This window comes from Balaenoptera borealis (genome assembly GCF_965194805.1).
Source record: "Balaenoptera borealis genome assembly, chromosome: 13".
NCBI lineage: Eukaryota > Metazoa > Chordata > Mammalia > Artiodactyla > Balaenopteridae > Balaenoptera > Balaenoptera borealis.
In genome coordinates, this window is record NC_138870.1 from 47,709,399 (window position 1) to 47,737,296 (window position 27,898).

Below are 27,898 nucleotides of genomic sequence, written 5' to 3' on the forward strand. Positions count from 1 at the left end.
CATCCTATGTCTCTCATATACATACACCACACACTCCCCTAGCTGACCTAAAGAGGTCAGTATCAACAATAATTAAGCTCGTTGCTACTATGTACCCTTGATATTGTATGAAGAAAATCGTTATTTCTGTGGTTTTCCTCCCCAAAACCCCTAAAACTAATCTAAGTATGAGATAAACATTTAAAAAATTCAAATAAAGAGGCAACCTAGGGAATTCCCTGGCGGTCCAGTGCTTAGGACTCGGCCCTTCCACTGCCGAGGACACGGCTTCAATCCCTGGTTGGGGAACTAAGATCCCGCAAGCTGTGGGCTGCACGGCCAAAAAAAAGAGAGAGGCAACCTACAAAGTACCTGACCAGTACGCCTCATGGTCATCATAAACAAGGAGACTCTGAGAAACTAACAGCCAAGAGGAGCCTAAGGAGACATGGAAACCAAATGTAATACGGTATCATGTATGGGATCCTGGAACAGAAAAAAATTAGGTAAAAACTAAGGAAATCTGAGTAAACTATAGACTTTTAGTTAATAATAATGTATCAGGGACTTCCCTAGTGGCGCAGTGGTTAAGAATCCGCCTGCCAATGCAGGGGACACGGGTTCGAGCCCTGCTCCGGGAAGATCCCACATGCCGCGGAGCAACTAAGCCCGTGCGCCAAGACTACTGAGCCTGCGCTCTAGAGCCCGTGAGCCACAACTACTGAGCCTACGTGCCACAACTACTGAAGCCTGCACCCCTAGAGCCCGTGCTCCACAAGAGAAGCCACCGCAATGAGAAGCCCGCGCACCGCAACGAAGAATAGCCCCCACTTGCCGCAACTAGAGAAAGCCCGCACGCAGCAACAAAGACCCGACGCAGCCAAAAGTAAATAAATAAAACAAATAATTAAAAAATAATAATAATAATGTATCAACACTAGTTCATTAGGGTGGCAAATGCACCATACTAATGTATGATAATAATAGTGGAAACTGGATGTGGGGTACATGGGAACTCTCTGTACTATCTTCTCAATTTTTCTGCAAGTCTAAAACTGTTTTAAAAAATAATTTATACACCCACACACCCACCCACAGCCACAGCCACACCCACACACACACACTTCATTTTCCACCAGGTCCCAAATTCTCAGCATTCAGAGCTTGCTCTTCGGTTTTGAACAAAGTCCAGAGAACAGGGGAACTAATTCCAGAGGATCACTGACCACTGTTGTTTTGTTTTGGTTTGGTTTGGTTTTGGTTTTGGCTGTGCTGCGTGGCTTGCAGGATCTTAGTTCCCCCACCGGGACTGAACCCGGGATCCGGCAGTGAAAGCACTGAGTCCTAACCACTGGACTGCCACTGACTGTTAAAATGTGTAAACAAAGTGTACAGTAATGAGACTGGTTGTCCCTAAACACATCACACCTTATCATCCAAATGAGTTCTGTCACTTCCAGGTAGACACTCAAGAAGCTTTTAGCCTTGTTTTAATAATAAGGACACTGCTCAAAACACTTTGAGAATCATCTTCAGACTCCATAGCACACAACACAATGAATATTCATTACCTGCAGGTGGATCTGATTTATGCAAATAGCCAAAAGAACGCAGGCCAAGACTGATGAGTAAATGGGGTGGAAAATCTGCATAGTAAATGTGTTTCAGAATTTTGGATTTTAGAAATGTAATATGATACATATACAATATATAAGGCAGCAATCCTAAAGGGGTCTGGGACAGCACCTCATAAGCAAATTAATATTTCTGCAATAAGAGATATGAATATCCACATTGGTATAAATGAAAGTGGGATAAATGAAACTATAAATAACCTCATGTAAGTTTAGGTGGTCTGCCACAAAATAAGTTCAGGTCAGATTAGGTTTTGTGGTCAAATGAGATATGAAAAATTTTGGTTTTCATAACTTTCTCAATTTAGGAAAAAGACTGCAGATGGTAAATATTTGACGAAGATGCTCCATTCCATTCACTCAATCACCCAAGCTAGAAGCCCAAGAGTCACCCTAAACTCTTCTCTTCCCCCAACCCTTTAGCCAATCAAGTCCTTTTGATTTTACCTGCTGACTATCCTTTGAATCTGTCCTTTCCTCTCCATCCCACGCCAGTGATTTAGTCTAGCACCTTGCCATTGCTCTCTTGGACCACTTTAGTTTCCTTCAAGCTGGCCTCCTTGCTGTTTTTGCAGCCATAAAACCCTTCCTCTACACTACTCCTAAATGCATATCTGACCATGTCACTCCCATGTTACCAAGTCTTTATTTTTCCATGCTATCTCCTGTGATTAAGTCCATTGCCCTTATATGACCTAAAACATAGATATAAAGAAACAAATTTTTACAACAGTGCTACTTAAAGTTTGTGACCAATCTGCAATGAAACAATTTCAGAAATTAAGTGTAGGCATTTAGAAACTTTGATAGCAATTTGACAGAGAAATTTTATATTTATTGAATTTAATAAAAATGGGATTTTATTTCATTTTTTTCTAATAATTCACTTTTAGTGTATTTTATAGAGTAGTGGACTCTACCGTGATTGGAAATTGTTGGGGGTTTTTTTAATTAATTTTTATTATTTTTTTAAATTTTTGGCTGCCTTGGGTCTTTGTTGCTGCGCGCGGGCTTTTCTCTAGTTGCGGCGAGCGAGGGCTACTCTTCATTGCGGTTCCCGGGCTTCTCATTGGGTGGTTTCTCTTGTTGAGAGCACGGGCTCTAGGCGCGTGGGCTTCAGTAGTTGCAGCACACGGGCCCTAGAGCGCAGGCTCAGTAGTTGTGGTGCACGGGCTTAGTTGCTCCGCGGCATGTGGGATCTTCCCGGACCAGAGATCGAACCCCTGTCCCCTGCACTGGCAGGCGGATTCTTAACCACTGCGCCACCAGGGAAGTCCCTGGAAATTGTTTTAAAAATTGGTCCTTTACTATAGTTTGAGAAGCACTGGTCTCTAATATTCTTAATTAAATGGCCTTATACACCTCCCTGGGCTCCTTTTTAACCACCAGCACCCCCCATCCAGCAATAATGAACAATTTCTAGGTTCTCAAACATATCATTGTTTCATACTTCCACGTAAATTTAAATTCTGCTCTCTCTGATTTGACTGTCCCTTCTTCCTGGAAATCTATTTACACTTCAAAATCCTGGGCTGCATCATCACCTCCTTGGGATGCCTGTTTAAACCAGTCCGTCACAACTCCAAGCAGAAGACATCACTTGCCCCCTATACTTCTATCATTGTTTGTACCCCTATTATGGAACTACAAAATAATCGTGCCTACCTCCCCTACTAGTCTATGAGTTCCTTAAAGGCAGAAGTCAGGATTATTTGTCTTTGAGAGGTGAAGAATCTCTGGCAAGATGACGAAACTGAAGGACAGTACTCCTTCAAAGACTACAACTCTAACATGTTAACAGAAGAGAAAAAAAAAAAAGAGGATCATTACTTTATATTCATATTTTTCTGTTACCAGCAAGGATTTCAGTTTTACCTTTAGCACCTGGGTATGAATTAATTTACCAGACTAGTGGACATTTTAGAAGGCCAAGGAACCAGACTTGTGAGACTCACTGGAAACTTTAAGAAGCAAGGAGACATGGAAAACAATCATCTCCACTTGAACAGTTCTGCCCAGGTTCAGCCCCCTCTGGAGTAAAATCTGTGTCAGTTGCCCTTTTCAAAGCTGCTCAGGCCTGGAAATAGCATCATCAACTCACTCATTTCAGAGGGCCCACCAGAGATCAGGAGAGGTCCCAGGCTAAAGGTGAAACAAGCAACTATAATTGAAATGTGTACAAAGAGCCATGGGGCCACTGAGGGATGGGAGGAATTAATTCTGCCTAGAGAAGGTACAAGAAGGAGAGGGACCAGGAAGGTGACATTTGAGCCAGATCTTGCTGTATGAGCTGGATTTGGCCTGGTGAAAACTTGGGGTGGGGGGGTCAGTGTACAGTGCAATCTGCTGGATGAAAATCTACTCATGCCTAGGAATGACAATCCCTCTGGTTGGCAATTTCCTCACTCCTCTTCCACCCACTTTCTTCACAATCTTTTCCTCTGTTCTTGGAAAATTGGGACTGAGGATCGTTTCCGTTCCTGGAAGCGATCAGTGTAGCATTAAACTAATCCTTGATTAAATGGGGCCCGTTGCTCAGCTCTGTGTGCCTCTGAGAACACCGATGTGGAAGGAGAGGGGAGGGAAAAAGGTGAGTCAGGTAGGGAAGTAGGCTTGAGCCACACTGGGGAAAACGGGGCTCAAGGAGAAAAAGAGAAGAAATTAAGATTTTTAATTTGCCGCACCCCTTTTTTGTCAGCCTCCCCCCACCTGTCTCTTATCGTTATTGTTTTTCCGTAGTTTCTCATAGTCTTGGTCTCTTTGTTTCTCTCCATTTGCTAAAGGCTGGAAATTCCTTGTTGTCAACGGAAGGGAGTAGGAGGGGAGTTGGAGGTGGTAGGAGTGGGAGGGAAGCGAAGAACAGACATCTCAGCAGCTCCGGCTGCGGGGGCGTCTCGGCCTCTGGTGGGCCTTGACAAGTCAATGATTTTTTAAATGTACATATTTTTAAATCCACACAGAGGGGCTCACAAACCTAGAGAGAGACAGAGACACACACAACTAGATGTAAAGAAACGTACAAATACATAATCTCAGGGTACAGAGGCACAAACTGGCAATAGCGTCTTAAATCTGCTTATTAACATTTCACAATTTACAAAGTTTTCATATACACCCTCTCATTTGAACCTCACGACAACCCTGAGAAACAAAGATACAAACACTCGGGAGTTTCACTCTCAGATACACGTTCGCACCCAAACAGATTCCTTCTGACCCCTAGGGGAGTGGGCTGGCCCAGTGCGTGGGATTTTTCTCTCCTCGACCCTCTCTGGCCTAGTAGCGGCCCCAGGACCGTGGAGCTGAGGCCCCAGAATTGACTGTTCCACCGTTTTCTTTCCTGGGCCGGGACCCAAGCGCCAGGAGCCCAGTTGGTTACCGCCCCCTTGCTTCACGCCCTATTCCGCCCTCTTCCCCGGGCGGGCCAGCGTCTCCCTCCGGATCCGCGGGCTCAGCACCACCCCAAGGGGGCCCGGGTGGGAGGGAGGGGGGCGCCTCGAGCAGAGGCTGCGTGGGCGGAGGATGTGCGTCACGGGGAGCGTGGGCAGAGAGAGGGCGGAGGCACGTGGAAACCCGGGGCCAGCCGCTGGCAGCCAAGGCTCTAAAATAACCAGAGAAGAGCGGGGGGAGGGGCGCCCACACACTTAAGAGGGGTCGGGGAGTGCCCCCGGGGAGTGCCCCCGGAGGGACCCCGTGTAGCCGCACCCTCCAGTTGCGGGACGGAGGACTCAGCTCATTTCTATCACTCCCCACCCCCGTGTTTGGGGCTTAATGGCATGGAGAAGAGACTCTTGGCTACCGAAATTCCCCCCAGTGGTGCACCCCTCCTCTCCTGCCCCTACCGGAGGCCTAACGGTCCCCTCGCCAGGCCGGAATGTAGAACCAGCCCTGGCCCACGCCACCCACTCAGAAGTGCGGAATGGCGGGCGGGCCTGAGGTTTCGGACTAGGGGGAACCTTGCTTCTGGCCAGTCCGCTCGCTTCCCGCCGCCTCTCCCCTAACCCCCTTCATTTCTTCGGGGCCTAGAGCCACAGGGCCGGGCGCTCAGAGCCCCCGCCCGTCCGCCCTCCCAGGCGTGGGCGAGAGTGTAATGGGAACCAGATGGGGCTGGGAGAAACAAAGCGGGGAGGGGGGTGGGTTGCGGGGAGGAGCTAGGCTCCTTGAAGGAGCTCCTCCCTCCTACTCCTCTGTAAGGAGCCACGTTGGATGCAGCCGGCCCTTGCCCATCTTCCACTAGACTCTTGCGGGCGAAGTGCCCTAACAGACGTCCCTAGAAAGGGTATCTTCCCTCTCCCAGGCTTGCCACACAGTTCCCCAGGAGCAGGTCCCCATCCTCAGCAAATAGGGTGCGACGAGTAGAGAAAGGCGGGGTACCCCTCCCACCCCTGCCTGACCTAAGCGCTAACAAAACCCGACGCGACTAATCGCTGCGCGTCTAAGTGGTAGCTTCTAGCAAACCCCGCCCATTCCTGTTCGCCAAACTTCGACGGGAACTCAGGGCACGGATGGAAGGACGCCTGGGTTTCCGAGAACGGCCTCTTCAAATAACTCATTTTGGGGCTGGGGAACAGCGCGAGGATATGTAAAATATTCCTGCAGAGCCCCACGCTCACAGACCTGCCTGAAGTGCACACCCTATGGGAGTCAGATGCACGCGCGAAAGGAGCCGTGCACCCCGAGTCTCCAACAACTTTTCCGGGCTCGCTCCTAACATTCCCAAGTACAACACCGCGAGGCCCGAGTGTCGGCAGGCAGGCGTCCGCGTAGTTTAGGCGCCTGTGCCCGTCCGTGCGCTTCTGTGTCTTTGTGTACCTGTGCGTGGTTGTGAAATTCCGCTCTCCGCTCGGAGGGGAAGGGGGGTGGGAGTAAGAATGTCGCCGGCTGGGCTCTCACGTGGGTACGTGGGCGCGGAGAAGGCCGGCTGTGCATCCGGCGTGGGCGGCACGGAGCGACCTCGCCCCGCCCGCCGGATCCCCAAGTCCGCCTTCCACAGCCCAGCGTCGGTCACCTCAGTCCCCAACTCGGCGCTCAGGCTCTGAGTCCCCGCCCCCGCCTCCTGCTCCACACCCCCTCCCCCCGGTCTCCGCCTCTCTCCGTCTCTCCGCCGCGGCGTCTCTGAGGCCGGCGGAGAGGCCCGGGCGCCCGCCCCCCGCCCCCGGCCTCCGCCCCCGGCTCGGCCCACGCCCTCCGCCCGCCAGGCAGCCAGCGCTGCGCCGGGCCTCGCTCCCCGTGCGTCCTGCGGGGGCGGAGGCGCGGAGAGGCGGCAAGCGCAGCCGGGGAGGTGGGGGGGGGCAGAGGCACAGACAGAGGCGCGGAGGCTCGAAGAGAGGAGACGTGGAGGGAGGGACGGAGCCCGGACAGCGGCGGACACGGCCTCGCGCGCCCGGAAGAGCGCAGCGCGCGGCAGGCGCTGAGCTCTGGGCACCGAGAGGGGCATCCCCGGTGGTCTGCAGCCGTCCATGCACAGAGCTCCCTCCCCCACAGCCGAGCAGCCGCCGGGCGGAGGGGACAGCGCCCGCCGGACCCCGCAGCCCAGACTCAAGTTAGTGGGCAAAGGGAAGCGCCGGGGAGTGGAGATGGGTGGAGCTGGACGGGAAAGGGGTCCGGAGGGCGGAGGTCGAGCAGAGGACGAGGGGAAGCGGGACGGGGGTGGGGGGTGGAGACTGACGGAAAGGGGGTGCGTCTTCGAATTAGGGGCCCTGGGAGCAGGCAGGAAGCTGATGAAGCTGGATGTGAAAAAGCAGTACCTAATTCTCCATCGCCCGTTTATTTTGTGCTCATGACCTGGCATGTGAGCCCCCTGCAAAGAATGTGGAGGCTCCCAAGCGCTAGGGGAAGCCCTGGAGCTCTAGCTGGCAACAGTGCCGGGGGAGGGCCACTCAGCTGGCTCAGTCCGTCGTCGGCACGGAGCGCGCGGCTCCGGGGTCCGGGAGAAGCCGGCGCCTTTGAACCAACAGAGCATCAGAGGGACTCTGCAGAAGCGGGGCATGCCTTAGGCGTTTCTTTCCATTTCTGTGGCTTGGGGGGAGTTTCATTGTGCGGCCCCTCCCTCAAGGGGTCTTGAGTCGCTCCCACACAACCGTTGAAGACGTGGGTGGAAAATGAGGGAGAGAAGGGTAGGCGGGACCCCCCCCCCCCCCCGGCAGTGTTCGCCCACAGACGGTAGCACTGTGGGAGTGTGTGGGGGCGGACCGGGCCCCTGAGCAGAACAATTAAGGCACTCCTTTTCTCTCCCGTGCCTGCGCTGAAGGGATGGGCCTACCTATGGAGCAGGTGGGAAGGTCACTGCTGGGAGAGGGGCCAACTGAGGTGCACTGGGCAGTCTGGAAGGCAGGGGAGGTCCTGGGGACAGAGAGCAAGAGTGGGCAAAGAATGCCTAATCCGTGGGAAAAGCTGAGCAGGGGTGGGAAAAGGGGAGCAGAGGATGGTTTGCCTGGCTCACTGAGTGGAAAAGGTCAGGGGGAGGGGCCACACCCCTGTCTCTCAGACACATGAGCAGGATGCCACCAGGGAATAAAGCTGGCCAGTAGTGCTCCTAGGTGTCCACTGTAGGGAGGATGGGGGTCCTGCATTCACCTCAGTGTGCGAAGTTAACTTGTGTAACGTTGAGACTGCTAGGTGTTTAGGGTGGAAGATGAGGACTGTGTTGTGGAAGAGAGGTTGGTCCAGCCACCCCAGGGGTGTGCTGGCTGGCCTCAGCGCTCAAGGTCTCCTTGCCCCAGGCCAGAAAGGTAAAAGCTGAGGATGGGGGCTTGGAGCCTTTGACTTCGGCAAAAACTGGTCTGGCTTTTGGTACTTCCGGCCAGTCTGTGATAGCAGGAGCATGGCTGTGCCTCTGAGCAGTGCCTGATTCTCATAGTCTGTGCTCAGGTCTGGGCAGAGAGAGCATTCAAAAGAGGGGAAGAGAAACAGGCAGGAAAGAGAAGACAGTTGTGAGTGTGGGTTAGTACCCAGCAAGGGAACTTGCACTGACTGCCCCCCGCCCTTGTGTGCCTCCTTCTCAGGCCCAGTGCCCGAGCCATGGCCCTGCCTCGGACACTGGGGGAGCTGCAGCTGTACCGGGTCCTGCAGCGCGCCAATCTCCTTTCCTACTATGAGACCTTCATCCAGCAGGGAGGGGACGACGTGCAGCAACTGTGTGAGGCGGGTGAGGAGGAGTTCCTGGAGATCATGGCACTCGTGGGCATGGCCACCAAGCCCCTCCATGTCCGACGCCTACAGAAGGCACTGAGAGAGTGGGCCACCAATCCAGGGCTCTTCAGCCAGCCGGTGCCTGCTGTGCCCGTTTCCAGCATTCCACTCTTCAAGATCTCTGAAACTGCAGGGACCCGGAAAGGGAGCATGAGCAACGGGCATGGCAGCCCAGGGGAAAAGGCGGGCAGTGCCCGCAGTTTTAGCCCTAAGAGCCCCCTTGAACTTGGAGAGAAGCTGTCGCCATTGTCTGGGGGACCTGGGGCAGGGGACCCCCGGATCTGGCCAGGCCGGAGCACTCCAGAGTCCGATGTTGGGGCAGGAGGAGAAGAGGAGGCTGGCTCACCCCCGTTCTCGCCACCTGCAGGGGGAGGAGTCCCTGAGGGGACTGGGGCTGGGGGGCTGGCAGCAGCTGGGGCTGGTGGTGGTCCGGATCGACTGGAGCCAGATATGGTACGCATGGTGGTGGAGAGCGTGGAGAGGATCTTCCGAAGCTTCCCAAGGGGGGATGCTGGGGAGGTAACTTCCCTGCTGAAGCTGAACAAGAAGCTGGCACGGAGCGTGGGCCATATCTTTGAGATGGACGATAATGATAGCCAGAAGGAAGAGGAGATACGCAAATACAGCATCATCTATGGCCGCTTTGACTCCAAGCGGCGGGAGGGCAAGCAGCTCAGCCTGCATGAGGTGAGGACCCCAGCCTCCCAGGATTGCTCTTGACTCCCAGGCCTTGACCTACTCACCTCTGAGAATCCTCACACTCCCCAAGTCTGTTTCATTGCCCCATGACCAGGACCCCAGGCCCTGATCCCCTCCCCTACCAACCTCAGCTGTTGTAGTGCTTCCCTCAACTAAGGGGGAAGCAGAGACACAGGCAAGAGCCCGGCTGTCCAGGCCCATGCCGCTCAGGACACCACAGGAGTGGAGGAGGCCCCGGGCATTCCTAGGAAGCTGTGGGTGCTGACCTCTGTTTTCCTTCCTCAGAAAGCTCCTGCATGGTGTCAAAACCCAAGCAAACATCTGATGGATGAGCTTCATTTGTCTGATGGTGAAGGGGAGTGAGGAGGTCTGGGCAAGGTAGTGGGCCAGTTAGGATTCTGACTGCTCTGGCGGTCCTCTCCACAGCTGACCATCAACGAGGCTGCTGCCCAGTTTTGCATGAGGGACAACACTCTTTTACTGCGGAGGGTGGAACTCTTCTCCCTGTCCCGCCAAGTGGCCCGAGAGAGCACCTACCTGTCCTCCTTGAAGGGCTCCAGGTGAGACCCCCTTCTCCAGGTTCTCCCTAGATCAGAATCCCACCAAGGAGATGGGTCACGTCCTGATCTCCAGTTCAGGTGCCTCTAGGCCTGCTTCCCACCCGCTTGCGTGTCCCTGCCTTTGGCCAAGTTCACTTGCCTAGGTCTGGCCCCACTTCCCATCCCTCTCAGGTCCTCTGTGCCCCCGACAACAATAGTGCTTGAGCTGGAGACTCCTGCTTACCCTGCATCTTTCCAGATTCTGGGAATAATGCATGTTCCCCATCAGATTCTGTGTCCTGTCCACCATGTGTCTCTCCCCAGCCTCACCCTCCTTGTTTCTCTCCATCTTTGCAGGCTCCACCCTGAAGAACTGGGAGGCCCCCCACTGAAGAAACTGAAGCAAGAGGTAGGTTTGCTAGGGTACATATAGGGGGTTAGGGCAGCCTTCCCCAGCCGCCGCCCTTGCCAGTCCTCATTTCTCCATTTGGGGCATCCACAGGTTGGAGAACAAAGTCACTCTGAAATCCAGCAGCCTCCCCCAGGCCCTGAGTCCTATGCACACCCATACCGCCCCAGCCTGGAGGAAGACAGCGCCAGCCTGTCCGGGGAGAGCCTGGATGGACACTTGCAGGGTGAGTGCGCATCAGAGCGCTTCTCACTGCGGGGGCGGGGGCGGGGGGAAGGCGTGGGAGGAGGGCGCCAGGAGGCCACCGCCTGGCACAGGGCTGGGAGGCCTGGCTGGGCGGGAGCCAATGGGCCTGGGCCCGTGGGGCTGGCTGTGTGGTTGAGGGTGAGGGTTCCGTTGACTGCGGCCCCCTACCTGACCCGTGCCCCTGCCCACAGCTGTGGGGTCGTGCCCAAGGCTGACGCCGCCCCCTGCTGACCTGCCTCTGGCGTTGCCAGCCCATGGGCTGTGGAGCCGCCACATCCTGCAGCAGACGCTGATGGATGAGGGGCTGCGGCTAGCCCGCCTCGTCTCCCACGACCGCGTGGGCCGCCTCAGCCCCTGTGTGCCCGCAAAGCCACCTCTCGCAGGTGAGGCAGCCAGCAGTGCCGTCCCCAAGCACCCCTGCCACCCAGGCCCCGCACAGCAATCCTGGTGTCCTCGGGCCAGGAGGGAGGAAGAGGGGTGCCGTCACTGGAGAGGGCAGTAGCCTGGTGGGGCTGCAGCTAACCAGGCCTTGGGTTGAGGAGGGGGGAACCCTGCAGGGCTGTTCCCAGTGGGGAGGGTCTAACCCCAAGTGGACGTCTGTGAACGGTGAGCTTGGGGAGCAGGGGGACAGAGAATGGGGAACGAAGGGGAACAGGAAGAGGAGAGCCACCAAGAAGGGAAGTTTGGATGGAACTTCTACCAACACAGGAGGGTGGAGCAGGCCAGGAGTTGGGGTAGGGTTGCCAGCTTGGAATTGAAGGAGCCCAGAGGGGGATGCTTTGTGTGTGGAAGGGGGAAGCGGGAGTAGGCAAGGAGGCCGGCAGAGGGCCGGGCATCGGCTGGGCTCAGAGTGACGCAGCAGACAAAGCCACCAACCCTAGCTTGGTATTTTTAAACTCTGCGTGGGTGGGAACTGGGGGCGGGGACTGACGGGGGGCTCTTCTTGGGGGAGGAGCTGGGAGGCTGGCTTCCTGTGTCCCCCCTGTTTTGGCTTCTAAGAACCTTGGGGGGCATGGTAGGGTGGGGGGGGGGCCCTGGGAGGAGGCCAGGGATAAGCGGGGGCAGCAGAGCCTGGGAAGGGGGGAGGGGGAGAGGTCAGAGCCAAGCCGCCCCCACAGCTCCTGACAGAACCAGAAATTCCAGCAGAACGGAGGCGGGAGAGACAGAAAGAGAGAGACACATCCAGAGACAGAGAGCTACACACAGCCAGCAAGGGGAGGGGGCGCACACACTTGGGTATGGAACCACCCCCTAGACAGGAGGTGGGCAGGAGTCAGGAAATCAAGCTCATCTTCGCAGCCTTCTCTACCCCTGCCTCTGTTCTCAGCCCCCTCTGTCTGCAGCGTCCACCCCGCAGCCTCCTAACCTACCCCTTCTCCCTGCAGAGTTCGAGGAGGGGCTGCTGGACCGATGCCCTGCCCCAGGACCCCATCCTGCTCTGGTGGAAGGTCGAAGGAGCAGCGTGAAAGTGGAGGCTGAGGCCAGCCGGCAGTGAGGCGGGGACTGGCGTCCTCAGATCCAGGGCCCCAGGCTTCTGGCTCACACAGACCCCTCCACTCTCCATCCCTGGCATCTAGTCACAACCCTGGATCCTTCCGCTGCCCTTCTCCTGCCTCCCCACCTGCCCCATGGGCATAGAACTATGGGGCTTCAAGCAATAACGAGCAGGGGCCTGGCGAGAGGACACAAGGAGGGTGCACGGTGCCCCCTCACCCTTGCCCAGAGCAAGGAGGCAAGAACTCTGCCTCCAGGGCACTTGGGATTCTCCCCTCCCTTCCACAGCACACTCCCATCCTCTCTAGTTAGAATCAGTGACGTGAGCAGTTGGACTCAGTTTGGACATGGGGGAAAGGGGGACTTCCCTGGGAGGGTCCAGCAGCTAAAAATGGAAACGGTTTCCCCCCAGATCTGGGGGCCTGGGAACACTGGACCTGCTCCTCCCCTTTGCTCCTCCATTTTTGTGCTTCTAGTTTGTTTCTTTAATTTAACAAGTGCTGCAGTTCGCCCACCCATCCCCATCTTCCCCCCAAGTTCTCAGCGGTTCTCTCCCTCTTGCCCTCTCTAGGGGGGTGTGGGGTCCCCTTCACCGGCCCCCTCGGGAGGCCTGGGTGGACTCAGGGTCTCCCTCAGCTGGGAGCTGGGCCGCAGCACCTGTCTGAGCAGTTAGAGCGTCTTTCTTTTCAGATCGTGTACAGTAGATTATTTATTTTGTTATTTTGGAATAAAATTTATTTTATGGCTTAGGATCTATGACCCCCAAGATGGAGAAAGGGTGGCATGGGGTTGGGGAGTGGAGGGAAGCTGGCGGTGGGTGGGGAAATAGAAAAGAAGCAGTGGGTAGGGCCCCCAGTACACCAAGAGGACCACACACCTGAGTCTGGACCCCAGGCTCAGCCTCTGCCTCTGGGCAGGATTGGTGGTGTTGAGCCACCGAAGCTACAGCCACATAGACCCAACCTGGGCACAGTCATACTCAAAGATTAGTACATTTGGGTTAGCATACATCAGAGAGGCCAGTATACTCGCTGGTGTCTTTTGTGCAGTGTCTCACACTTACAAACTTGTGTTGTCACACAGGCAAAATCAGAGAGGTACGTGTTCTCTGTGGCCATAAAACTAACGTGTGTGTGACATCTACATATTAACATGTCTCAGGTCCACACACTTTCACACAGCTATACACAAACTCGGCCCTTGTACTTCTGCACAATGTCATACACATATCCAGAAGCCTCCATCTGACTGACAGGAATTTGGAGCTGATTGGGATTTGTTTTTTAATCTGGGTAAAACCCACATCAGCAACCGAACGTACAGACCCCCCTCTCTCCCAGGGTCTCCTGAACTGTTTCCCATCCCCCCAGGGCTGGGACCCAAGCCCATACCTCCATCCCTAGCCCCTGAAGCAGATGCGTGCACGTGTCTGTGTGTTTCCACGTGTGTGTCCTGAGCCCCGGCTCGGGGCAAGCAGAGAAGCCCTCCGTGCCCTCACCCTGTGCTCTGGCCCAGCCCCCTTCCTGCTCAGCCCCATCTTCCAAGGAGGGCTGTGTGTGTGTGTGTGTGTGTCTGTGTGTGTGTGAGTGTGTGTGTGCTGCGTGTGCAGGCGTTTTGGGGCGTGTCTCACTTGGAGCCTGAATTTCCCTTCCAGTATTTGGAAAGGGGAGGGCAGGGGTGTGTGGTGGGAGGGAAGGAGTAGATATTTTCCACCCACTGTACATTCTCCTGGCAAAGTCTTTTCCTCCTGACCAGGGAGTAGGTGGGGATAGGAGGACACCCTCCCCAGCTGCTGCTTGGCAGGAGCACAGGCAGGTGTTCACAGCAGGTCCATGGGGGCAGGAGAGCTGTCTCTCTGGGCTCCCCCTCCAGCTGGGATCACCAAGTGGGGTTAGCCCTTAGGTCCAGGTGGGACATTGAGATCCCAGACTGCCCATAGCGGGAGGGCTGCAGGAGGGGTTGGGCTCCCAAGGACCCTCCCTCTGACCCTCCTTGCCCCTCCAAGAGAAGCTTGGTGAGGTCCTGTTCAGTGGGAGGCAGCAAGGGTGGGAGCATGTCTTCACGGACCCTGCAGGGAGGAAGGAGGGAAGCAGTGGGATAGGCATGGCACCCACTCCTCAGCCTCCACCCCCAGGCTGACACTCACCAGGTGCCTTGAGGGAACCCTCCCACCGACCGCCTCAGGCAGCTCTCTTCCGCCATGGTCACATCTGAGCAGAGCAAGGGCTCGGGGCTGGACACGGCATGCTCCTGAGGCTGGCACGGCAGCAGGCCCCTGCCAGGCCCAGAGAAGTAAGTGAGGTGGTGGCGGGGGTCGGGGGGGTTGAGGCTGGGAATGAATGAGGAGCCTGAGCTCAGGATGGGGGTGGGTGTTACTCACTGCGGGTGAGGTTGGTCAAAGGGCAGGCTCATCTGACTCAGGTTGGGCGGCATCTGCAGGTGAGGTCTGGAATCAGGAAGGAGGGCACAGTCAGAAAGGAAAGCTGGAGAAGGGCAGGGTGTTGCAAAGTCAAGACCATTGAGTGAGGAAACAGTATTTCCAGCTCCTCATCCTGACGGCAAGTACTGGGCAAGCCATTTCCACCTGTGAGCTTGGTCTTCTCATCTGTATAAATGCGTATGCATTGGCGACTGGGGGCAGGAGAGAGAGGAGGGCTAGATTAGCTAATTTCTAATGTTTCTTTGGACTCTGAACTTTGCTGGCTCTTAAGTACCCCTGTCCCCACCCCTACGTCAACTCCTGGGAGGGGAGATGTCGTGCCTTGACTGAGAGTTAGTAAGCACCTGAGTGCTACCTGGAGAACAAGTGTCTATGCCACTTCAGGGCCAAAAAGATAAATAAAAATCAAGACAGCAGATAAATGACAGTAGATTTCAGGGGCGGGAGAGATAATACTAATACTTACATAGCTCTTGCTATGAGCCAGGTACTGTGTTTAGCTTTATACATACTATTAACTCATTTAACCTTCACAGTAACCCTGTGAGGTAGGTATTGTTATTATCATTATTCCCTATTTCACAGATGACACATCAGAGTTAAGTAACTTGCCCAAAGTCAGCAAGTGGTGGAGCTGGAATTCGAACCTAGATCTTAACCACTAACGCCTCAGTGGAATGGACAGAAGAGACACAGGTGTTGGCTTTTTGCCACCCCGTTCTCACAGAAGAGCCTTCCCTAACAAATGCAAGTGCCCATGCCCGTTGCAGGTGGGTGTCCCACCCCGTTCCCTAGAGGTGGCCCCACTTACTCCTGGAAGGCTGGCAGCACATTGACCGATTCTTCCCGGGGAAGGGCTGGATATGAGGGGATGGAGTGAGAGCGTGGTGGGAACACCTTGGGCCTGGGGAAAGAAAGCAGACCCCTGATGCCAGCCCTTCTCCTGGACACCCCAAATCCCTGCCTCAAGATGGGGAACCCCTTTCAAGGAAAGGAAATTCCCTACTTCAGCCCCCAGTGCCAGCTCTCCCAGCTGCCCATGCTGAAACAGCCTGCTGGCACAGACCACTCCCAGTTCCATCTCTCAAGCTTCTTACACCATATCTGGGCCGAGCTGCATGTTCATGGAGCAGTCAGGGACCATTCCAAGATCGTAAGAGGGCATCATGGTAGGCATTTGGGGCTCAGGGGTGGTGAGTGGCTGGTCCCTGGAGGAGGGGAGGAGGCATGTGTGACTGACCAGGGGCTGATGCCACCACCCCTTCCCACAGGTAAGTACTGGGCCCCACCCTCCATCCATACCAGCACACTCACCTTTCCACAGTCATCTTGATTGTAGCTGGGACATAACCCCTGCCATCCTTACCCATCTGCTCAGCTGTTGTGGGGAGGAAAGGAAAGCCATGGAGTGCTTCTGGTTTAGGGAGGAAGGGAGGTGGAAAAGGTGAGCATGGCTGATGGGCAGGTAGCAGAAGCAGGGAGATGAAAATGGAGAGAGAAGTCGGGGATGACACACAGCAGGCAGGGGGCGGACAGCTGGGAGCAGGGAGAAGGTGGACAACAGGAAGGAGTCAGAGCTGCCAGCCCCAGCTCACGCTTGTAGTGGCTCCGGAAAGCCTCGTCCTTGGGTTTCTTGGGGTAGAGGTTTCTGAGCTGAGCAAGGTCCCGGATTCGGTCACCAAGTGAGCGAATGGACAGGTCTTTGGCAGAAAATGGCTGGATGTTCTCTATCTGTGGGGAGCCTACAATAGGAATGAGACCTTGAGTCCCCTCTGTCCAGACTTTCTTCCCTTTCCCCAACCTCCGCCCACTATTGGACTCATTCTCCATCTACCAAGGTAAGGAGGAGAGGAGCTAGGGTGAGGGTCCTGAGGAAGGGAGACCCACCAGTCACCATTCCCACAGAGCTCACAGTGAGAAGGTAAACGTTTAGACCACAGAAGGAAGAAGAGAAGTTGGACCTAAGGAAGAACTTCCTGAAGATCAGGGTTGGCATCAAGGAAGGCGAGGATGTTTCCTCCCCAGAAGAAACCCCAGAGGGCACAGGCACAGAGGCAGAGGACTGGCTGGGGTGACCTCACCATCCTGGCCCCGGATGACATGGGCAATGGTGATGCCCCCAATCTCTGAGTCACTGAACCGAAGGAGGAATGTTCCATCAGGCTCGTTGAGAAGAAGGCTAGTGACGTACTGTTTGCTGATGAAGCCGATGATCAACCTGGCCAGGATGAGGGAGAGGATGTGGGTGGGGTCACAGGGTGTGGAGTGGGAGCTGGAGGTACAGCTGCTCAGGCCACCTGGGGCGGGGACTCACCGATCTGACCAGTAGCTCCGGAGACAGCGTTTGGTGAGGTCCAGGACGCCATCAAACCACTGCCAAAAGGTGAAGCCACGACCCAGCAGGATCTCCTGTGGGGAGAGGGGAGTTGGTGTGAGCACAGGAGCCTAGTTAGGGCAGGCATTGGGCTGTGAGTACCTACACGACAGAGTCACAGGACTGAGGGACCCACATTGGACCTGAGACCCCATCCATGACAATGGCCAACACTCAAGTTTACCATGTGCCAGGCACTATTCCAAGCTCTTTTCATAAATTAATGTATCTGATCTTTACAGGCCTAGGGAGGTAGGTCCTGTGAGTATCCCATCTTACAGATGAAGAAATGGAAGCCTAGAAAGGTCAAATAACTTGCTTCTCACACACCTGGTGAGAAGCAGAGCTGGGATTCAGCCCAGGAAGTCTGGGCTGGGCCCCCTCTTAACCACTGTGCTCTACACCCTCCCGAATGAGGCCTGGAGGAAGTGGTGTCCAGAGAAGGCAGCTTGCAGGGTGTGAGTGTCCTGTTCCCTTTTGCTAACACATCCTCTGGTTGTGTGGGCTTTTCTTTCTTCCTTTTTTTAAAAAAGAGATCAGTGCATGACTGCATTTACCCAGCTGGTCCTCAACCAAGACACCCAGACCTCCTTTTTCCCCTGTTCTTGTAACATCCAGTCCTGAGCCACCTTATTTTGGAGGCAGTAAAATGTAGTAGCTAAGAGCAAGAGTCAGAAATATGGTGTTCCATCCCAGACATGCCACTCACTTGATGGGAGGTCTTGGACAAACTACTTAACCCCTCTGAGCAGGTTCATCCTCTGTAAAATGGGGGTAATAGTACCTACCTCAAAGGGATGTCGGGATGATTAAACGAGAGAACATATATAAACTGCTGAAGCACAGTGCCTGGCATATAGTAAGCTGTCAACACATGGTAGCTGGTATTATTGCATTTGTCCCTGTGGGATTTCGTCCCTGTTTTTGCAATAAGACCTATTTTCCCAATGGGTCAAAGTCATTTTGAATCAAAGCTGTGTTTACACACAATCTGGGTGAGTCACGCAGATCACTGGCAAAGAGGGAGGATAGAGGGCCCCCAGACCAAAACTGGGGGATGCCAGAGACCTGAGGGGTTCTCCTGCCTGGGCCATGACAGAGGCCTTCCTGATGAACGTGGTGGGGCATTGTGAAGATCCCAGCGGTTGATCCCTGGGCAGAGGTTGGGGAAGCCCTGAGTGCCCCAGGGATGAAGAGCTTGGGGGTGGGAAGTCCGAAGCGCAGGGGAATGACCTTGTTGAACTGTGACCAGGACACAGAACGGTGCTGGAAGGCCTCCATGCTGAGGCTGTTGTCGGTAAAGATCTTCTGGGCCAGGAAGAGGAAGTGCTCTGGGAGTAACCCCCGGTTGGTCCCCACCTCAGCCATGAACTTGAGGTTCAGAGTTTCACACATCTTCTCCCAGGGCACCCGCTCAGCCACCACAAAGGGCACGCGGTCCTGGGGGGAGGAGAGAAGGAGAGGGAGCCTCAGGCTGACATCCCCATCCCTCCTCAGGAGGGCCTTCATCCTTCCCACCTCCCCAAGGCTGCCCCTCCCCAGCCTTGTCCCCCTGAGCTTGCTCAACAAAGATGGTGCTTTTCCAAAGTAGTCTACGGTGCTACTGCAGGATAGCTGTTAAGATTGGCATGAAAAGGGGACTTCCCTGGTGGCGCAGTGGTTAAGAATCCGCCTGCCAATGCAGGGGACACGGGTTCGAGCCCTGGTCCGGGATGATCCCACATGCTGTGGAGCAACTAAGCCCGTGCACCACAACTACTGAGCCTGCGCTCTAGAGCCTGCGAGCCACAACTACTGAGCCCGCGTGCCCCAACTACTGAAGCCCACGCGCCTACAGCCCATGTTCTGCAACAAAGAGAAACCACCGCAATGAGAAGTCCACGCGCTGCAACGAAGACTAGCCCCTGCTCGCCGCAACTAGAGAAAAGCCCGCACGCAGCAACGAAGACCCAACGCAGCCAAAAAATAAATAAGTAAATAAATTAATAAAATAAAAAATAAAGTATGAAAAAAAAATGGCACGAAAAGAGGTCAGAAGTACGAAAACAGGTCTATGAGAAGGAGTTAAGGTCACTCTCATTTGAACATGCTTGCCACCCCACCAGCCTGCACCCCACCCCCCAGGTAAGAGCCCCCCCTGCCCCCGCCAACTCCAGGTCTTTCATCACCATCTCAGAGAAGGCGTTGTCCCACAGAATGGTGGCTTTGGCATTGTTGTCTTGGTTGCCGTGGACGATGACCACCAGGGGCAGAGACAGGGCCTGAAGGGGGTGAGGAAAGGGGGTTCTTCTTACTGGGGCAAGGGGCTTCCACAGAGGGCTGGCTCTGAGGGTGCAGGGAAGCTACTGGACTCACACAACATGGTTAAAACCTCATGGTGTGTTATCGAGTGCTTTCTGAAGCTCATTTAGGGCCTTACTGCAGAGAAGTGGTTACAAGTCAGTGCTATAGAGTCCCCAGGTTTCAAATGCCAGCTCCAACATTCAGTAGCTGTGTGACCTGGGCTAATTACTCAATCTCTCTGTGTCTCAATGTCCTCATCTATAAAATGAGGCTAGTAATAATACATACCTCATAATGTGATTGTGAATACCACGCGTGTGTGTGCATGTGTGTGACTTAAATCAGTGCCCTGGTCTATGAAAAGTGAGTAAGTGCCAGTTGCCCCTACACTGTCATTCCCTGGGGTGTGCACTCCGGTCCTTGCTCCTCCCCACTCACCCGGGGCCCCAGCATGCACAAATCCCAAACACACAGGGTATGGGGCAGTCATGAAGAGTGAGGATGCAGGGCCCCAGTGTGTGGCCTGGAGGGGCACCTGGGGCCCCGCCTCGGGCAGGGCTGGGGCCTCAGTTCACCTGGAGCTGGATAGGGAGTTTGTTGGGGCTGAGCGTGAAGCTGGTGGAAAAGAGCACGGCACACTTCTCCTCGGTGACAGACTCTGTGCCCTTCCGTTCGCACCGCTTGATTTTCTTCAGAAGCTGCAGGTGGGGCAAGGGAGAGGAGGGTAAGGGCAGCAACTGCTTCTCCTGGGCTCCCAACACCCTCTCCAAGGAGAATGTCCTGGCCTGAGGACCCCCGCCCACTGCTCCCCGAAGGCCTCACCAGGTTCTTGAACAGGGCAGAGCAGCAATTCCCGGGAATGCTGTTCTCCAGGGACACGGTGTTGTTAATGATTTCCCCGGTGCTTTCTCTGCCAGGCAAGTCAGAGAGTGGCTCATCCCAACTGGGCCAGGAGTGGCAGGAGCTTGAGTCCACCGGCGAATGGCCTGGACTACTGGCCCCTAATCTCCATCTCCCCACTTGAGTTCTTAAGGGAGAAGTCCCCATATTAGCCAAATCATGATGCTCCCACCCCATTCCAGCACTGATGGGTCCCTCCCCTTCCTCTGCCTTGACTATCATACAGGGTCCCCACATCCCATGGCCCACCCTCCCTGTCATCACCCTGCTCTTCGTGGTGCCAGTCCCCCAGGCTCCTCTGGCCTCCACCACCCTCCAGCCCCTCTCCAGCCCCAGCTTACGCTCCAGCCCCGGGCCCCTGGGGCATGCTCAGCTCCCTCGCCTGCTTCTCGGTTACCATGTCGGCCCTGACCATCAGAGGCTTGGCTGGGGCCGCCAGGAACCTCAGGCCCAGCAGGAATCGAACCCCGGCCTGGAACTTGGTCTGAGTCTTCAGAACCTGGGGGGGCTGCTTTTCCACCAGGAAAGAGCTGGGAGGAGTGAGGAGGACACAAGGGAAGTTAGCAGCTGGGTCCCTCCTGGTGCCCTCCCCACAGCTCTGACCCTCTTCCTTCCTTGGGGTCTGCTCTAGGCCAGGCTGGGGTCTCATACCTGGTGATGAGGGTTCGCAGGACTTCATCCAGCCGGCTAATCAGCGCTGCCTGGGTCTTGGGCTCAAGCTCCCCACCAGCCGCCCCCACCTCCTGCTGCAGCTGGGAGTAAATGTCCACCAGGCTCTCACACCTGGGGCCAGGACAGTGGTCAGGGGGCACAGGGTTTAGGCTGCCTGCTCCCCGCCCAGACCCCCCACCCCTAAACCCAGGAAGAAAGCAGGAGAGTGTGTGTGGAGGGGTGGGATGAGCAGTGGGCGTGGCTGCAAGGCACCTGGGCTAACGGAGTTGTGGGACATGCCTTGGCTCTGGGGAGGAAGGTTCCTTCTCAGTGCCTGGAAGCTCTGTGGAAACCCAGCTGCCTCTTCCCCAGGGCTCTGGTACCCAGGTCAGCTGCCAGCACATATGATGCTTTTGTGCATTTTGAAAGGTGCCCTGCCCAATAGATCAAATAGACTTCCCATTCCTCTGGGCATGGGGCTTGAAGAGAGAATTGTGGGTTGGAAGAACTGCTTGTGCCCCGTCCACCGGGTGCACGTGTACAGGACACAACCTGAACAACAGTGTGCGTGGCCCTGCTGGAATGGGCTTCTCTGAGTCCTGACCCACCCCAAGACCCTTTGGCCTGGTTTTCCTCTCTCGCACCTGTGGGTGCTCCAGCAGGGACAGCAGGTGTCCACCCCCAGCCCGCCCCCCCCGCCACTTCCCTGTCAGCCCTGACCCAACCTCTCCTGTAGTGGGGCCAGGCTCTCCTCAAAGGGTGCGCCATTCCCTGCCAGCTGCTGCTGCCGTTTCCAAATCTGGATCCTCTTCAGCACCAGGGCCTGGGCAGCCTCCAGCTCCCCGACAGTCTCCTGCAGGAACGTGGCGAGGGCCTGTGGGCAGAAAGGGCCTGAGCCAGGGCCACACGCTTCCTCCTCACCCAGCTCTGGAGGGTAGGGCTCTCTTTCTCACCTCTCTGAGGTCTAATCTCCATCCCTCCACAGATTTGAGACCCTCAAAGTCTGCCCTTGGAGCTCAATCTCCATATCCCAGTCCATTGCTCACCTCACTTGGCCCGGTCCCATTGGCAGGAGTTTCTATCAGGCTGTGCAAAGACACTGAGGGTAGGGGCAGAAATCAGGGGTGCAGATAGATTTGAGGTACAGTCAAGGTTGAGATCCAAGAGGGGATCACTCCCACACACTCCCCAGAACCCTCTTAGGGCTCTAGGCCCAGGCTCCCACCTTGGCCTCCCTCAGCCCCAGGCTGCAGGGCTTTGCGGAGAAGGCAGGTTTCCCCCACTCGGTGCTGCAGCCTCCGCAGGACTGTGTTAAACTTGAGTTCCTCTTGCTTCCAGTGGAAGGGCATTGGCAGGTGGCGGAACTGCACAGGAGGGAGAGATGCCAAGAGGTGAGACACTCTGCCCAGCTCTTTCCACTCGGCCTCCACTCCCTAAAGGCGTGCGACTGCCATGCTCTGCAGAAAACAGACCACTTCCCTTGTCTGACTCCCTTCTCTCCTTTGACAGTCCTTCCTGACCTTTTGGAATTTCCTGTAGGTAAGACCTCTCTCCTGGCAGAATCAGCTCCTTATCACTTGCTCTCTCCTTCCTAGGCCTCACTATCCTCAGTCCCTCATTGCAAGCTTCTCTGAGCTTAACCTGGGGCTCACTTTGACTCCTTTGGTCATCCTGGGCCTAGAACACTGAACTTTTCCTGAAGTTCAAATTCCTTCTAGTTTCTCATGGCTCAGGCTAAAGTCCCAGGGAATTGAGTGGGGGTGGGAGGTGGGGTACCACAATACCTGTTCCATAATGGCTTTTTTTTCCCCTTGAAGTATGTGTCTGAAAGTGGCCACCAGCTTCAGGGGGTCCCTCTGATATATGCTCTATAGAAATGAAGGGTGATAGACAGGGTTAGCCTGGCTCTTACCCATGTCTTTCTCCCCTTCCAATCCCCAGCCCCCCATTCACACATGCACTGAAAGGCAGCACAACTGTAGACTCCAGAAGTTTTCATGCATTTGCATGCTTTTAAAATCTAATTTGCATGCTAGCTAACAGCTAGCCACAGGAACACCAATTTTCTTCCAGCATCCAACCAATTTTCTTCCAGCATCCAATGCTCACCCCAGCTCCATTCCAGGCCCCACCCAGCCTTGTCCCCTCCCCTCCTGCCCCACCTCCAGGGTGCTGATGTGTTGCAAGATGGTGCTCCCCTCCCCCTGTTCTCCAGCCGAGGCCTGAAGACGCTGGACAGTGGCAGAAAGTAGGGCGCTGGCCATGTTGCAGCAGAAGGCGTCTGAGCCGACAAGGAATTCCCTGCAGGAAGATCAAGGATGAGGCAGCCTCGGGTCAGGGCTTCCTCTGCTCTACTGTCCCTTTACCCCACAGCAATCAGCTCAGCGGCTCCTTCCTCCTCTTATCCTCCATCCAAGCCCTCTGGAGCCCTCAGCCATGTCCCTTGTTCCCCCTTTTTCCAGCTGTTGTGGGTAGTGCCCTTACCCCAGCTCTGACCTCCCTCCTCTTTGGCTCAGCCTCCTAAGGGGGTGGGGGGCTCCACGTATCAACATGCATAGTCTGGTTGATATGGCACAGACTCCCAGCTAAATCTGGACCACCGCACATGGAATAACGAGTCCCAAGTCTTGAAATGGGATGAAGAAAATCTAATGAGAGGGAAGGTGGGTGGGGGAGGACCTGGGGGACCAACATGGGGCAGCCAGGACTCACCAGGGCTGGTTCTCCAGCCAGTCGCCCAGGAGATGCCGCAGGTGTTGAGGGAAGTCGACATACAGCCGCTGCAGTTTTTCTGGGGGCATTTTGGAGACCAGACCCCACAGAGACATGATCTGGGGTTTGGAGGGTGCCTGGAGAAAAGGAACAAGGCTACTTGAGCACTCTGAGAGGTGCCCAAGAAAGTTGGCTTTTGTTTGGGGGCAGCCAGGGACCTCCCGTAGACAGCCCTCCCAGAGACCATCCCCACCACCACTCACAGCCAGACCACCTCAAACCAGGGACATCCCTGGCCAATGCCTCAGACAAGGTAATTCCTTCAACGGTAGACACAGGGGTGATGGGGTGGGAAGAGCTGAGCTGCAGCCAGAGGGCGGGGCGGGAGACAGGGGCGATGGGGCAGTAGGGAAAGCTCTCTGAGAGAAGACAAAGGATGTGGGTTGTAGCTCTAGGCCTGGCTCTGGTTCTGTAGGCAAGAAACCTCCACTCTGTGGACCTCAATCTTCTCATCTATAGAATATGAGGCTTGGATAAAGTGCAGAACTTTCCAAACTTTTTAAAGCAGTAGACAATTTTAGTTTTAATCTGTGGAATCACAATTATATAAAATTGGAGCTTCTCTGTTGAAAGCAAGTGTGGTAGGCCTGGAATTCTACTGCTTCTTACTTCCCTCTCCCCACCTCCTGACCCCAAAGGTGACCCTGGAGAAAACCCTAAAAATTCCAGGGTTCCATGAGAGAATCTGAAAACTACCTGGCTAGATGATGAAGAAGAGGATGGCAGAGTAATAATAGCTAGCATTTATTAAGCACTTACTATGTATGAGGCATTATACTGAGCTCATTACCTCAAAATCTTGCAACAATTTTTAAAATATAGAATTATCCCCTTTCACAGGTAGAGAAACCGAGCTCAAGGAGGTTCTCCAACTTGCCGAGGCCACTCAGCAAGCGATTTGAACCCGAGAGGGGATTAACCACCACGTTGTGCTGTTAGGATGCCTTCAAGATCCAAATCCCATAATCCTAAGGCGGGGGTGGGGGGGTGGGGGGGCATGGGAGGAGAATTGAAGAAGAGGAGACTGAGCGAAAGGAAAAGTAGAGAGAACTCAGGAAGATGGTGAGAGATTAGAGAAAAAAGTGGGGTTAATAAGCCTTCAGTGAAAAGCCTAGAAGAGGGGCAAGGAGGCTAGAGGGCTACAACAAAAAGAAGAAAAGGGGGCAAGAGGAAAGGAGATGGGAGGGTAGGGGAGAGGGCTGCCTCCCCATTTCTGGGTGGGCCACAGGGTGGGGTGGGTAAACCAGTGGTTTCCCAGGGGTCTCTCAGTTTCCAGTTTCTCAAAATATCCCTCTTCCCAGAGATGACAGAAAGGATGGGGATGGAAACTCCCTGGGTCTCCCCCAACCTGGTAACCCCAAGTTTTCCTGCTGCACTTTTAGCCCCTCCCCTCTCCCAGGACTCCCAGAGGGACGGAGAACAGAGGGGCCCCTTTTCTGGAGGTTCCTGCCCCTCGCCCCAGTCCCTATCCCCTTGAGCTCTTTTCTCCCAAAGGCAGAATCCTCCCCCCATCCTGCTCAGGGTCGTCTAATAGACCTTTCTCTACACCCACCTTGGAGTGGGGCCCCTTTTGGTTTGTTTCAAACTCAGGGGAGGACTCCATCTCTCTCTTCCCTCTTCCTCTCCTGTGTCTCACGGTGCTCAGACCTTTGACCTCTCTTCCTACGCTACTGGGGACTGAGGCGATCCCTAAGCCATAGGCAGCCCCCCTTTCCTCTACATGCCCCTGCTGAGTGACCAGCTTCCTGGCCTGGCCCTGGCTTCAGATCTTCCCCACTCCATCTTCAGGCAGCAGGGGGCCAGACTTTCCCCCAGCCACACCCAATAACCAGGCTGGGTAAGTCGGCCGGCCAGGCCAGAGGCACCTTCTGCTGTAAGCCCCCAACACCGGCAGGGAGGGAGGAGCCGCGGCCTGAGGGGGCGGGGCCAGTGTTCCCTTCCCAACCGGGAAGGGAAACCCAAAGTCCAGGATCTTCATCAGCCCTCCTCGTGGCCTAAACCTCACCTCAACCCCTGCATTCCCGAGCCCTCTGACCGTGGGACCACAGGACCAAGAGTCAAACGAGCTTCTCTGAGTTGCCCAGTGTGTGTATGCGGCGGCGGGGGCGGGGCGGGGGGACGGGAGGCGGAGCCAGTTCAGCAAGAGTAGGGTTAACTCCGTGACGTGGCCGCGCCAAAAGTGGAGCAGTTTTGAGGGGGGAAATTCCCCCTCCTCTGGGACACCATGAGGTCTGCATCTAGGGCTCGCTAGCCACACCCTTGAACAGGAACCTTTATGGGGGGCCCGGATAGGGGTTTGTCAAGGACCTACTGCCCTCTGGTATCAGCCTTCTAGGGAGGGGCGGCCACCTCCCCCCAACCCAGAGGGCAGAGGGGCACCTCCTTGCCCTCCTTTCCCTGCCTTTACATGTCCCTGGAGGTGCGGGGGACAGGGTGTATGGAAAAAGTGACCCACGGTGGGGAGGGAGGGAGGGGAAGTGCTGGGCCTGTACTCACCCCAGATTCTTCTGATACTTCGAAACTGCCAAAACTCAGTACCACCAGCCACCAACCCCAGCTGAAACAATTTCTTGGGGCCCATCCACTCTGCCCAGGGAGGATCCTGAGAGGCACTCCCCGCAACCCACCGCCCCACATACTCACAGTCAGAGGCCCCCCACCCTCCCCTCCTTGGAGGCATCCCCTCACCTTGCCAACCCCTCTGCTGTCTTCTCCCTCTCTCAGCGGGCACTGCCAGGCCCCATGGGTCTGTAGTTCTGTCCAGCGGGTTCAGGGCTGGCCCTGCTAGCACCCCCCCTCCACCTCCACCACCAAAAAGAAAACACACACACACACACACACACACACACACACACACACAATCCTCTCCCGTCCTTCCTCTTCAGTGTAAGCAGTGGCTGCCCCAGCCCGCTGTTTCCGGCTTCTCCGACTACCCAGGTCCCTCCCTGGAGCTCTGACGACACAGACAAGGGAAAGTGGGCTGGAGGAGGAAGAGGAAGAAAGTGAGGTGAGCGTGTGTGCCTCCGATACCGGGTAGGGGAGCATGGGGTGGGGGGAGCCAGGACTGGGGCTTGGGGGCCCTGGGGCCAGGCTGGAGGGGAGGCTGATCCCCACTTACTCTGTCTCCTCTCAAAAGCAATCAACTTTCCTCCAGAAAGTCACCCAATATCAAGCCACAGACGTGCCGCCCCAAACTGCCGCTCCCATACTCAAACTTTCGCAGGCGCCGGGGGTTTGGGCTCGCAAGGGACTGGGCTCCCCTGTGGCCTCTGGAAAAAGAAATCCCTCTGGGCTCTGCGCTCCCTCCAGTGGAGGACCCTGAAAGCGGCCCGGGAGCTGGAACTCCTCGGTCCCCCTTCCTTCTTGGTGGGGAACGCCTTAGAGGTCTCGTGACCGCTGATGGGAGGGAGTGGGGGAGGGGAGGCTGAAGCTCACAATTCTGTAGGACTCCAGGGGTCCCTCGGACTGAAAATCATTTCTGCCCCCTCCTCACAGGGTACTACTCCTCAAACCCAGGTGGGAGCCAGCACAAGCTGGAGTTGCTGCCCGTAGATTCCCAAGGGACAAGTTTGCATGTGAATCTGCTGTGCAGCTTTGGTGAAGTTCCTATCTGTTTCTGGGGTAAACACTGAAGACACACCCAGAAATAAACACACACATACACAACTTCCCCAGCCAGAAGGACACCCCACACACACACATGCTTACATACACGTCCAGGCAGTCTTACAGACATGTCAGCACTCAGAGCCACATGCAGTCACAAGGAGACACACACTCACATACACAAGGCTTGCTCAGCTTCTGAGTCACCATCTAGTTATCTAGTGGATGGTTTCTGCAGCTTTTGCTGAAGGAGGAGCTGGAGCTGACCTAGGGACCCAGAGAGCCCTTCAAGCCCAAAAACCTGAGAGAGGGGTATGGGGAAAGGGTGGTCTCTGGGGGGATGGTGGAAGGTGGGAGGAGGCTTCTATTTCCCTCCTTTCTTCCCAAACAGGGCTGGGCTCAGGGGCCAAAGCCAGGCCTATGCTGCCCCCTGGTGTCTGAACTGATTCCCAGAGCCCAGCTCCTCCCCCTCTCCTCCACGTGGATGGGTAAGTGTGTGCAGGGGCACGCCCAGCCAGGCAGCAGAGGGTAGCAGTTAAGAACTTGGCCTCTGCAGACAGGCTGCATGGGTTCAGATCCTGCCAACGTTGCTAACTGCACAACTCTGGGCAGTTTACTATTTGTGCTTCAGTTTTGTCATCGGTAAAATGGAGCCAATAATGGTCTTAACTTATAAAGTTG

General features: G+C 55.5%; 2 protein-coding genes and 1 long non-coding RNA gene across 11 annotated transcripts; 1 reads left to right on the top strand and 2 right to left on the bottom strand.

The window, feature by feature from the left end:
* Positions 1 to 3,274: 3,274 nt before the first annotated feature.
* On the bottom strand, positions 3,275 to 6,551 carry LOC309609536. Its single transcript, XR_014233476.1, has 2 exons — positions 6,426 to 6,551; positions 3,275 to 4,587 (listed from the first exon to the last, which is right to left on the bottom strand). It is a non-coding gene; the product is annotated as an uncharacterized lncRNA (long non-coding RNA).
* A 372-nt stretch (positions 6,552 to 6,923) lies between these two features.
* Positions 6,924 to 12,943, top strand: NAB2 (NGFI-A binding protein 2). Of its 2 annotated transcripts, XM_082350988.1 has the most exons (7): positions 6,924 to 7,155; positions 8,618 to 9,491; positions 9,930 to 10,063; positions 10,400 to 10,451; positions 10,545 to 10,677; positions 10,889 to 11,080; positions 12,083 to 12,943. In XM_082350988.1, the coding sequence occupies exons 1-7, from the start codon at positions 7,073 to 7,075 to the stop codon at positions 12,190 to 12,192; spliced, it is 1,578 nt and encodes a 525-aa protein (XP_082207114.1). In that variant the 5' UTR covers positions 6,924 to 7,072; the 3' UTR covers positions 12,193 to 12,943. The 2 variants fall into 2 exon arrangements, with proteins under 2 accessions (XP_082207114.1, XP_082207115.1); XM_082350989.1 differs by lacking the exon at positions 10,889 to 11,080.
* STAT6 (signal transducer and activator of transcription 6) lies at positions 12,883 to 26,965 on the bottom strand. 8 transcript variants are annotated; one of them, XM_082350928.1, is made up of 23 exons: positions 26,730 to 26,965; positions 26,300 to 26,591; positions 23,552 to 23,688; positions 23,002 to 23,140; positions 22,624 to 22,707; positions 22,065 to 22,203; positions 21,886 to 21,938; positions 21,565 to 21,713; positions 20,840 to 20,971; positions 20,530 to 20,718; positions 20,111 to 20,315; positions 19,864 to 19,986; positions 19,174 to 19,266; positions 18,239 to 18,445; positions 16,946 to 17,040; positions 16,713 to 16,849; positions 16,227 to 16,373; positions 15,946 to 16,009; positions 15,729 to 15,839; positions 15,443 to 15,535; positions 14,572 to 14,637; positions 14,338 to 14,466; positions 12,883 to 14,259 (listed from the first exon to the last, which is right to left on the bottom strand). In XM_082350928.1, exons 3-23 carry the CDS (start codon positions 23,665 to 23,667, stop codon positions 14,070 to 14,072), a joined length of 2,661 nt encoding a protein of 886 aa, XP_082207054.1. In that variant the 5' UTR covers positions 23,668 to 23,688; positions 26,300 to 26,591; positions 26,730 to 26,965; the 3' UTR covers positions 12,883 to 14,069. The 8 variants fall into 8 exon arrangements, with proteins under 8 accessions (XP_082207054.1, XP_082207057.1, XP_082207050.1 ...); XM_082350931.1 differs by having other exon boundaries at positions 20,111 to 20,198; positions 26,730 to 26,880; XM_082350924.1 differs by lacking the exons at positions 26,300 to 26,591; positions 26,730 to 26,965 and adding an exon at positions 26,108 to 26,226.
* Between the last annotated feature and the right edge of the window lie 933 nt (positions 26,966 to 27,898).